This window comes from Mixophyes fleayi, chromosome 9 (assembly GCF_038048845.1).
Source record: "Mixophyes fleayi isolate aMixFle1 chromosome 9, aMixFle1.hap1, whole genome shotgun sequence".
Lineage (NCBI taxonomy): Eukaryota > Metazoa > Chordata > Amphibia > Anura > Limnodynastidae > Mixophyes > Mixophyes fleayi.
This window is the reverse complement of record NC_134410.1, coordinates 95,989,598-96,002,115: the sequence shown is the minus strand read 5'-3', so window position 1 is coordinate 96,002,115 and position 12,518 is coordinate 95,989,598. Positions and strand designations below refer to the sequence as shown.

The 12,518-nt window shown below is 38.5% G+C and overlaps 1 protein-coding gene across 1 annotated transcript in view; it reads left to right on the top strand.

Moving 5' to 3' along the window:
* PAPPA (pappalysin 1) overlaps positions 1-12,518 on the top strand; it is a 373,767-nt gene that overhangs the window by 122,111 nt on the left and 239,138 nt on the right. Inside the window, exon 6 of the mRNA XM_075184705.1 lies at positions 621-742. Coding sequence (XP_075040806.1) covers positions 621-742 — 122 coding nt within the window. The remainder of the gene's footprint in view (positions 1-620; positions 743-12,518) is intronic.

Below are 12,518 nucleotides of genomic sequence, written 5' to 3'. Positions count from 1 at the left end.
TGGGTGCCAACTCTACAATACTTCATTTGCTTTTGTGGGCCTGAGTCATTAATAATGTAAGTAAAGCAAAAAAAGTATTAAATATTCTCTGAGACAATCCATGTTACAATGCAAGGATTGCCAAATTGTTTTTTTATTTTGCTCATAAGTTAATACTGGCTGTTTTTACATCTAGCACACAAATACTTGATGGCTCTATTTTTACACTGAAATTTAAAGTTGGTCTAGGACATGTCCTATCCCAACTATAAATCTGTCCCTACATTTTAAATTTACCTCCCCCTCCAATGCAATATGGTTTTGCCCAGGTGCAAAGTTACTCAATTTTTTATGTTTAACTCAGGACCAGTATGTCCACAGTAGGAAGTCGCATGTACAACTTACACAAAACTCTAAATTCTGATATTGTATAAAGTAATATATCATAATAAATAATCAAAATATTTAGTAGAGGTACTATTGTTTACTAATTGTTCACATTTTGCTCGAGTACTGTGGATGTACTTTTCATACAATGTTAAGTTGTCTCTTGATATAATTCTATAGAAAATAATGCAACATTTTTATATATGTGAGAATTATTAAAGTGATGGTTGTTTTTTGATTTCTTGCTTTGTTAGAGATTTGGGAACAGCCTGTCACTTGTGTGTAGAAAAAAGGATCTTGGTGCAGTACGCATCCAATGCATCTTCTCCAGTGCCATGTAACCCATCTGGTCACTGGAGTCCAAGAGAAGCTGAAGGTAAGGCTAGAATCATTTCAAATTGTATATTACCAACCATTAAAATGTTATAAAATTTAGAGGATAATAATAATATTTTTAATAATCTATTATTTATTTATATATCAGTTCATATCAGAAGTTATTAAATGTTAGGTGGGGGTAATTAAAAAATATTAGTAGAAAATAACATACAAGCTTAAAGTTTACTTACCAGGAATCAGGCTATGTGGTAGGTTCTTTTTCACATGCCTGATGCAACTCCACGCATTCCTGTTGACAGTGTATTTATGATGGACAGCACACTGCGTGTCTTAAAAAAAGACCAAACACTAGCAAGAAGAGTGCCTCTAATATCTCTAAAATCTACTAGTTCCTCCCGACATAGTCTTTTTATCAAGCATACAGAACATTTTCCACAGAGTATACTGCCAGCTGGAACATATAGGAGGAAGCAGAGCAGCTTCAGGCACAAAGTAGATGTCACTGGATCCACTAGATAGCCTATATGCTGGCCCACAGGTAAGTAACCTTTCACGACCTGATTGTACTTAGTGTTTTCAACCCTAAACAACATTTATCATATTTAGATAGTTTTTAACATTTATTGTCTAGAAGAGAGAAGGCATAGTTGTCTTGTGATTGGAAGCATTCAGACATTTTACGCATGGCTTGCTGGTGGTCTTAGACGATTTTAAAAGCTCCACACTTCACTTGCATTAATACAGTTTAATAATTGTGATAAGCAACTACAGAAGAAAAATCCGGTCCAGAGCACTTCGGTGACAGCCCAATACTGGATTATGGGGTTTTGAATGTCTGCACGAATGCTTCCTTGCAGATCAACAAGAGAAGGATACCTGCCCTTCCAAACCAGCAGCAATGTTGCGGAGTAGCTGCACCATCGGTGATCTGGCTAAGGAACCTCTGAAGAGGGACTATCTAACAGAAATTCAAGACTACAGATTTTCTTTGTTAAGCCATATAGTGAATCCTATAAGCAGGGGCTGGCTGGGGTGGGGCCCAGGGGGCATCTGCCCCCCAGGCTGAACCCATACTGGGCTATCTTGGGCTGGGTCACTGGCCTACCTGCATTTATTTTCCTTTAAAATGTTCCTAATAGGCTGCTGAGATGAGTTTGCCCCCCCCCCCATTCCTCCCCAGGCTAAAATATGCAAGCCAGCCCCTGCCTATATCATTCATTTGCAGGATACACAGTCCCTGATGGTTAATAAAACTGATGTCCAAGCCTACATTTGCATAGAAATTTTTTTGCCATTCATTTACAAGTGGATACAAAGAAACTGAAAGAAAAATTGATCAAATAGACCTCAAATATGGATTATTTTGAGGATTGCTTAGGTATAACATTGTAAGCTTGTGAACAGGGCCAACTTACCTCTCTGTCTGTCTGTATTACCCAGTATTGTTTTATTACTGAGTTTGTTACCAATTGTAAAGCGCTGCAGAATTTGCTGACATTATGTAAATAAATAATGATGATGATGATTGATGATGATAACGTAACATTGTTGAGTTGATCTACCAGAAAAAGTAAAAACAAGTGTTAAAATTTTGGGGGGAGATTCATTTGAGTTTCATTTAATCCAGAGCATGCTTTACCCTTGATGGTGGTGGAAATAGTAAACATATTCCTATTAATTTTTTTTCCGCCAGGATATGGTATTGGCATTACTAGAAAAAAAGTATGATACAGTGGCAAAGTACAACTTTCACAGATGTGAAAATGCACTTGAAATCTCTCCAACTGTCATATACAATACTGTACATATCAAGAAGGCATTTTTCAACAAACTCTGTTTGACTTGTACCCAGGGCTTGACCAAACCGGTTTAACAAACTGGAACAAATTCCTTAGGTAGTTCACTAATGAGAGTTGAAGTCAATAAACATTTCATGAGTGTTAGCAGAACTTATATGCATAGTGGGTGGTCTTCACACGAGTCTCTGTTAAGTATTGATATCAATTAATTTCCTTCCACAGAGTGATAATATCAATTGTGTCTCTGCAATAGCCACCCTTGACAGTGCAACATGCAAAGTGCTCTGCATTACTTTTTGTGGGATTGGCATAAGAGATGGAAATGCTTATGGTGGAAACATTTTAATACAAAGTACTACTTTCAAGCTCTTTTGAAACAATGCATTTATTAACTAAAATTCTGCCTCATGTATGTCTTAAATAAAGAGGTGACATCTGTCTTTTTTAGGTGTGTCACTTTTGTTAATTTTAATGTTTTTTATTACATAGTAATTGGTGGTAAGATGGAAAAATTCCCATTGAACGTCTAGGCAAACGTTCAATCTTTTGCTGCTTCATAACTGACCCTAGGAGTCTGGAGATTGGTGATTAAGTTCTTCCCAATGTATCAACAGGGGTATGTTACAAAGCTCAAATATTTGTATAATATTTACCAGTACTCTCCCACAATGCACATTGTGTTACTTAGCCAATATACGCTAAATTTCATTGCCATCTGGCATACACACTTTACTCTTCTTTATATGCTTTATTGAAAACAATAGGATGGGATTCCACAGTCCCTATGCTATAATTACCTCTTAGCCATAAAACTGTGGTATAATTTAACACTAATGCAGTCACTAGAAGTGTCTCTGCACTGGAGAATATTCCATACAGGAAAAAGCTTGAACAGCAAGTCTCCTTAGTTTATAACTGTCTGCTACTCTTGCAACCCTTGCAGACACGTTTAATTATTAATAAATGGAAGAATTATTCTCTGGACCTTTAAGAAGAAGACTGGAGCAAAGGAAGATATTTAAGGGAACCAGGGCAAAGGAAAAAAGTGTTGTTTCCCATAGTCACCAATAAGATGTTTCCTTTAATTTTTTTGTAACAATTATATAATCTTATTGGTTGCTGTGGGCAATACCATCTACTATTTGAAAATGTTTTGTCCCTACTGAGTTGTAATAGACATATATGCAATGATTTTCATGAGGGATAAACTAACAAAACAGAGATACTGTACTTATATAATGACTTTTACCCTTCCTTCTGTCTTTCTAGTCTACTTTGGCTACATTGTGAATGGTCAATGTTATAACTGTCACATGAACTCTCGTTCTCTGTTTCATGTGATCTGGAGTAGTAGACGTATGTGGAATTGTCTGACGGTGCTAAAATATATGCACGTCAGTTTTGATTTTCATTTTGTCTTCACTTATACCTATTCTTGAGGAAAATTGGCATTCAAAAATATTCTCTACATATTTGATATATTCGCTTAAAAGATATTTTGATCAATGGCTAGCATTGATAGTGCACTATATAACTATACTTTTCTAAGGCAGGGCTGTCAATTTCAATATTCAAGAAGACAACATTTTAAAAATGAGAAAGATGATATACTTATCAATTGGAAGAAAGGAAACTGAAAAGTAACAACAAGAAAGTTTTATTGAAAACTCAGATCAATTGCATAAGATTCAACCAAAAGAACTACAAAAACAATGGTCATTTTTAACTAAAATATGTATACTGTGTATAGTGAAATGGACAATAAATTATATAGATAAGTGAGTTATCTTTTGAAATCAAACTCTATGTGTCTGTTTTAAAGCTAGTCCTGAGTGTTGTGCTGGTGTCAAGGTTAGAGATATGTATTTTCAGTTCCTGGAATAAATGTGGTATCAAGTTTAATATGGTATCAGGTTTGATATGTTGTCTGTTTGGTGTATGGGTCAATATGATACCTGAGTCTTACATCAGTGTTTAATGTAGTGTCTGTGTCTGATCCTGGTGTGTGTTTTTTTCACTGATCTGATGGGGATATACTAACATTTAGTTTACATATAAATGTTATGTCATTTATAAACATCTACATGAACACAAAATTAAGCCTTCAATGCACTAAAAGATTGTATGAACTATATTAATTATGGAAAAGACAAATAAAATGTATATTAATGTGTATTAGATAACGGTTATTAGTTGGTCAACATAGTGGCCTCATACGATAGTAATAGAAGTGTGTGTTGATCATATGCATGTTTTATAAACACACCTCATACATTGTGGTAAAGTAATCTCCCTTCCTTCGGAAAGAAATAATCTAATTTTGTATTAAGAGGTACTTTAATTCTGAATAGCACTTATAACTGTGATCTGATCCTCATTAAATCTATATGTTTTACATAGTTGATTTATTTATACATTTTTATATATAGATTTTTTTAAATTATTTTTATATGAACTGTATGGCGAATGATTAATAAATTAGTAAATATTTTATCTTAATAAATAACTTTTAGCCAAATAAATAAAATGTATATATTTTTTTTAGTTTATTAGAGATATTACAAGCACTGTTTCCATCTTATATTTCTAAAATCTACAGAGTTTGCAGCATAAGGCTCATGATGCACATAAAATGCTATTCCTAAGTTTCTTAGACATATTGATCCATTTATTCTGTTAGTGACTGAAATCCATATTGCTGCTCCCTGGAATTCCCAGAGTCCTAACATTAACTAAACTAATCTCAAGATCAATAATATTTTAATGAAAGAGAAATCAACACTTTTAATTATACTTATGACCCCTTGATAAAATTGGTATTTCTTGATAAGTTTTGGCTATGGCCCTCATATGATTCCATATATATTATTGTAAATTCCTTAAAAACTGTTCAGATTTCATACCCATTGCTAAACACTTTCTTGGCCAACATTTTGTTCAACACTGAAAATAAAAGACTTTTATTTCTTATTTCACAATATTTTAATTGTGACTGATATCCCTATAGCTAAGGTGCAGGGGCAGGCTGGGCTGGGGGGCAGGGGGGCATCTGCTCTCCAGGCCAGTCCCATAGTGGGCTACCTTGGGCTGGGTCACTGGGCCACCTGCATTTTTTTCCCTTTAAAATATTCCTAATAGGTTGCTGAGTCGAGTCTTGCCCCGGGCTAAAATATGCCAGCCGTCGCATGCAAAGATGAAATCTCCTGCTTCAGCACTGTCCACAAAGATTAGTGGACACAGAATCAAAAAAACACCTTAAATAATAAAAGGGCATTCTTAGATGATAATACGGGTAAGCCTAGACTTCTGCTCACCTAGGCTCTGTTGTTCTCCGATTTCTTGGGACAACTGTGAGCAAATTGATCCTTGTTACCAGAATACAGACACAACTCCGAAGTATGTCCACTTTGATTTCCCATAGTACATAATCTGTATGTACCAATTTGCATAGATTCTGAAGGTTCTACCATCAGGGAAGTAGTGGCCAACAACCTCTCTTTTTAAATGCCATTAACTTGTCTGTACCTCCTCATAGGAGGTTTGATTATGCTATTAATAGAGATGTGCAGGCTCGGTTCCCCGAGATCCGAATCCATCCGAATTTCGCCTACTCTCCCGCCTATTCGGAATCGAAATCGAGGCAAAACATCATTGTGACATATTCGTATTTCTGAGCTCGGTTCTCGCGAGATTTGAAAAGCATAAATACCAGCCTCCACCGCAATCAATCGCCATTTGACAGAGGGAGAGAGCAGGGTTAGGTCACAGGCTGTATTAGAGCAGGGACAGAGCAATAATTGTACACCTTATTCTTTCTATTATTCTTTCATTTGGAATCTATTCAATTTTATTATAAAATCAAATTCTATTTGCAATTGTTAGAGCAAGACAGGAGGATAGAGGAGGCTTATTTTTCTTTTTTTTTGCACTACAAGTGCATTGGGGTCTCCCATATTCCCCAGTGTTTTAGACTAATTTTTCCGGCTATCAAAAAAAGTCATATTTGTGAGCAGTATCTATATAAGACAATATTTTGCACTAGAAGTGATTTGGGGTCTCCCATATTCCCCAGTGTTTAACACAAATTTTTCTGGTTGTCATAAAAAGTCATATTTGTCAGCAGTATCTATATAAGACAATATTTTGCACTACAAGTGATTTGGGGTGTCCAATATTCCCCAGTGTTTTACACTAATTTTTCTGGCTGTCAAAATAAGTCATGTTTGTCAGCAGTATCTATATAAGACAATATTTTGCACTACAAGGGCTTTGGGGTCTTCCAGATTCCCCAGTGTTTAACACTAATTTTTCTGGCTGTCAAAAAAGTCATATTTGTCAGCAGTATCTATATAAGACAATATTTTGCACTACAAGTGCTTTGGGGTCTCCCATATTCCCCAGTGTTTTAGACTAATTTTTCCGGCTATCAAAAAAAGTCATATTTGTCAGCAGTTTCTATATAAGACAATATTTTGCACTAGAAGTGCTTTGGGGTCTCCCATATTCCCCAGTGTTTAACACTAATTTTTCTGGCTGTCGTAAAAAGTCATATTTGTCAGCAGTAGCTATATAAGACAATATTTTGCACTACAAGTGATTTGGGGTGTCCAATATTCCCCAGTGTTTTACACTAATTTTTCTGGCTGTCAAAAAAAGTCATATTTGTCAGCAGTAACTATATAAGACAATATTTTGCACTACAAGTGCTTTGGGGTCTCCCATATTCCCCAGTGTTTAACACTAATTTTTCTGGCTGTCATAAAAAGTCATATTTGTCAGCAGTATCTATATAAGACAATATTTTGCACTACAAGTGATTTGGGGTGTCCAATATTCCCCAGTGTTTTACACTAATTTTTCTGGCTGTCAAAAAAAGTCATATTTGTCAGCAGTATCTATATAAGACAATATTTTGCACTACAAGGGCTTTGGGGTCTCCCATATTCCCCAGTGTTTAACACTAATTTTTCTGGCTGTCAAATAAGTCATATTTGTCAGCAGTATCTATATAAGACAATATTTTGCACTACAAGTGATTTGGGGTGTCCAATATTCCCCAGTGTTTTACACTAATTTTTCTGGCTGTCATAAAAAGTCATATTTGTCAGCAGTATCTATATAAGACAATATTTTGCACTACAAGTGATTTGGGGTGTCCAATATTCCCCAGTGTTTTACACTAATTTTTCTGGCTGTCAAAAAAAGTCATATTTGTCAGCAGTAACTATATAAGACAATATTTTGCACTACAAGTGCTTTGGGGTCTCCCATATTCCTCAGTGTTTTACACTAATTTTTCTGGCTGTCAAAAAAAGTCATATTTGTCAGCAGTAACTATATAAGACAATATTTTGCACTACAAGTGCTTTGGGGTCTCCCATATTCCCCAGTGTTTAACACTAATTTTTCTGGCTGTCAAAAAAAGTCATATTTTTCAGCAGTATCTATATAAGACAATATTTTGCACTACAAGTGCTTTGGGGTCTCCCATATTCCCCAGTGTTTTACACTAATTTTTCTGGCTGTCGTAAAAAGTCATATTTGTCAGCAGTAACTATATAAGACAATATTTTGCACTACAAGTGCTTTGGGGTCTCCCATATTCCCCAGTGTTTAACACTAATGTTTCTGGCTGTCAAAAAAATTCATATCTGTCAGCGCTATCTATATAAGACAATTTTTGTCACTACAAGTGCTTTGGGCTCATTAAAATGGATTCAAAACAGTCCACATATGAGCAGAATCAGCAACCAGGTTCTGTCACCAGTCCTGATGGTAGTGTTCCCAGTATGTCATCTGGGAAAGGTAATGTAAAAGTACATAGTCTTTTTAAATCAGGGAAAAAAACAAACACCAAAAAAAAAATTACCGCGTTGAAGCAAAAACTAAGTGTAACTGAGGAAAAGTTAACTGCCGTTAAAAAAAAATTGCCAACATGCCATTCTACACATGCAGTAGCAAAGAAAGAATGAGGCCTTCGCCTTTCTCTATTAGTGGCAGATCCAAAAATGTTACCGAGCCTTCTTCTTGTACGGTCACTCGTGACCAAGCAAGACCAAGTAATTTGGAGTCTAAAAGTGGTGCACAACTACTGTTACGCGTCAAAGCCGAGCTGCAAGAAAACAGTAAGGCATTAGAGGATAATGTATGCTCTGAATCAGAAATGACAACAATCCCAGTGGAGAGTCCATCCACGAGTGGTATGTCTAATCGTGAGCATTCTGTTAGTGTAACCATAAAGAATGGCCCTTTTAGCAGTTCTGCTGATGTGTGCCTGAACAGCTGGAGTGTAGCCAGTGAGACACAAATTGAGGATGCCACTTTGGAATTAGAAGAGTATGAGGGGGAGATTTGTGTAGGCGACGAGGGCACTAATAAGGATGTTGATGAGGATGAGGTTGTTTGTGTAAGTCCTGCACCAGTGGCAGCAATTCTGGCACGTGACAAGAAAAAGGCCATTGTCATGCCTGGCCATAAAACAAAAAAATCCACTTCTTATGTGTGGAATTATTTTGACCCAAATCCATACAACAATTGTATAGCCATTTTACTCCTTGTAAATGTCTACCCTCGGCCTCTGAACTCGCAAGATTGTTCCTAAAGAATCTATTCCGCCTCCTCGGTTGCCCCCGGGAAATAATCTCCGATCGTGGAGTCCAATTCCTATCTAGATTCTGGAGAGCCTTCTGTGCAAACCTTGGGATCAAACTCAAATTTTCTTTCAGTTATCACCCGATCTGGAATGTTTCCTGCAATGTTTCTCTTCTGAACATCAATCCTCCTGGAGTGACCTTCTCTACTGGGCGGAATTTGCACACAATAATCACCTACATTTCTCCTTGGGTTGCTCTCCCGTCTTCGCAGTCTATGGCAAACACCCTAATCACCCCTTCTTACTAGAGGCTCCTGCATCTTCGTTCCCGCAGTTGATACCTTCACTCACGATTTTTCTCAAATCTAGGCCAAGTTTCAAGCAAAGCTTTCGAAGTTCACACTGCAGTATGAGGGCACTGCTGATCGCCATATGAGAAATTTGCCTGTCCTGAGGAGATCATGTTTGGTTAGCCCCCGTAATCTCCGACTCCATGTTCCGACTCCATGTTCCCTCCATGAAATTGGCTCCTCGTTTTATTGGACCCTTTGCTATTTCTCAAATTATTAATCCAGTCTCCTATAAACTCTCTTTACCTCCCTCCATCAAGATACACAATGCTTTCCACATCTCCTTGTTAAAACCCTTGGTTCTCAACCAGTCGTCCCTCCGTCCATCAAGACCTCTCTGGGAGATGAGTATGAAGTTGAAAGAATCTTGAAGATCCGCTCTCTCCGTGGTAATATCCAGTACCTGGTACATTGGAAGGGCTACTGTCCTGAGGAGGGATCATGAATCCATGAGGCTGACCTGCATACTCCCCGTCTCCTTGCTAAGTTTCTAGAGAACACCAACCCTTCTTTGGGAGAGAGAAGGGGAAGGGGTACTGCCAGGCACCATCCCTGCTATTTCTTTGCTGTGTGGGTACGGATGCCTGACAAGTCTCGGCCGGGGCACCCTGCTGCCTAGCAACAGGCATGCAGCGTCCCCAGCTGTCTTCCTCCTGTCGGGCGCGTGCACTCTGACTCGTCCCATTGCTAGGCAATGGGATGCATCTATTCGGCGGTCAGCGTGTCTGACCGCCCATCCTATTTCCTCCTATCCCTGGCTTCCTCTCCCTATTTAACCCTTACTCTGGCGCCAATAGGGTGCCAGAGTAACAGGTCCCTGTCTCCAGCATTTGTTCTCATTTCATGTGTGTTATTGGATTCTGACCCGGTGCTCCTGACTACTCTCCTGGATTGTGCTTACCTGTTGTGACCTGGCTTGTCGACCATTCTTCTGCACTTTGCCCCATTCTGTTCCTGCGATCTTGGCCTGTTTGACTACCCGTTTGGATCTCCTTTTTGTACCGTGCATTTCCGAATGGCTTTTGACCCGGACCGTCTGACCTTCCTTACCACTACACCGGCAACTGGCTAGTAAGACCTTGACCTGCATGCCCTGAGCAGCGAAGTCAAAACCTTCTTACGGGGTCCCTGGCTAACACTAGGGGCACGTTAGACTTTGCACCTGCTAGTTCAATAGCGCTAATACTGGTTAGTGACCCTCTGCACTCGAGTCTACGGCTGAAGCCTTACACTGGGTTGCTTAGACAACCTACTTAAAGATGGACTATTTTCACAGGATCATACTCCAGCTAATCATTAGAGGAGGTTCAGCTCTGCTGGGGCCTTCTGAATGGCTCCATGCTCTGTATAGTGCAGGGACTCTGGTCTCTCAATACTGGTAATAGTTGTAGCCACATTGTGTGTTTTACTTAGTCTGGGTCCTTGTCTGTCTGCTGCCTGGATTTTCATCTCTGACTGGATATTGATCTCTGCTATACTGTCCACTGTCTGGACCTAGAACTCTGCCTGGATACTGACCTTAGCTTTACTGATCTCTGCCTGGATACTGACCTCAGCCCAATAATACACCCTGCTTTGCATGCTCTGCCATTTGGTTCATTATCCATCCCTATAGGAACTGGACACTAGTCCAACCCTTGTCCTGCTGAATATGCTGGTGAGTCCTGTTCTTGTTACCTGTTTCACTAGAACTGGTATTAGCATGTGTTAAGTCCTGGAGAAACTGAGCATACAACACTCTATGGGAAATAGGACTGCTATAGGTGAAACTACATGCCTAACTTTAAGACACCATAAATAAATTAATAAAGTAGTTAAAACTGGTGTACATTTCAAATGTCTGAACTCACTCAAGTAAATTAAAGTGACCTTATATACCTTATGTACTAAAGATGAGCGAATTAAAACATATTCAGCCAAATATTCATCTCATTCTGCATTTGGGTGCGAAATTTAGCATGTTACCCTAATAAAATTTGGCCTTAAGTGTTCAGTGAGCAATTCTCCCTATTATTATTGTTCATCCCAAACTCATTTATTATTGGTACCATTGCACATTAAGCAAAATGAGAAACACACATCACACTATAAAAGATTCTGTTACACTAACTGTTGGAATCTAGGGCCTGATTCATTAAAGATCTTAAATGAAGAGGTATCTTATTTCAGTCTCCTGGACAAAACCATGTTACAATGCAAGGGGTGCAAACTAGTTTTCTGTTTTGCACATAAGATAAATACTGACTGTTTTTTCATGCAGCACACAAATACTTGATAGCTCATTTGTACACTGAAATTTAAAGTTGATATTTGTGTGCAACATGAAAAAACAGTCAGTGTTTAACTTGTGTGCAAAACAGAAAACTAGTTTGCGCCCCTTGCATTGTAACATGGTTTTGTCCAGGAGACTGAAATAAGATACCTCTTCATTTAAGATCCTTAATGAATCAGGCCCCTAGAGAGGAAAGAGGAGAGTGTAAATTAGCGAGCAAAACGGAGAGCCATCCCAAAAAAAGCCAACAAGAAAAGTTTATAAAAAATTAACTATCACACACCGGCCCCGTGGACGGGCACCAGCGTTGTTACCTTCCTCCTATAAGCGGTGATTCTGATATCCTGATGACACCCTTGGATACATCCACCATCTGGCCGCTCGCTCTGCGCATGTACAAGACTACTCCCCTCTTTTAATGGCCTTCTACTTGTTCCCCATTGGTCCTGACATTTTGAAGCACTATTTAAACCTCCCAATTCCTCCTGTCTGATTCCTGTTCTTCGAGTTCATTCACTCTCTGTAAGGACCTGGCTCCCTTTGGACTGATTCTCCTGCTGTTGCGCCAGTGTGGATGCTACCTCTTTTGACTCACCTGCTTTGCTCTGAGTTACCATCATCGGACCAGCTATAGTTCTACTCCACTATTGCCTTTATTGAACTGTCGCTGTACCAGTGACTCACCTGCTGTTGCTCTTTGTTACCATCTCAGACCAGCTATAGTTCTACTCCGCTATTGCCTTTATTGAACTTCCGCTGTACCAGTGACTCACCTGCTGTTGCTCTGAGTTACCATCATC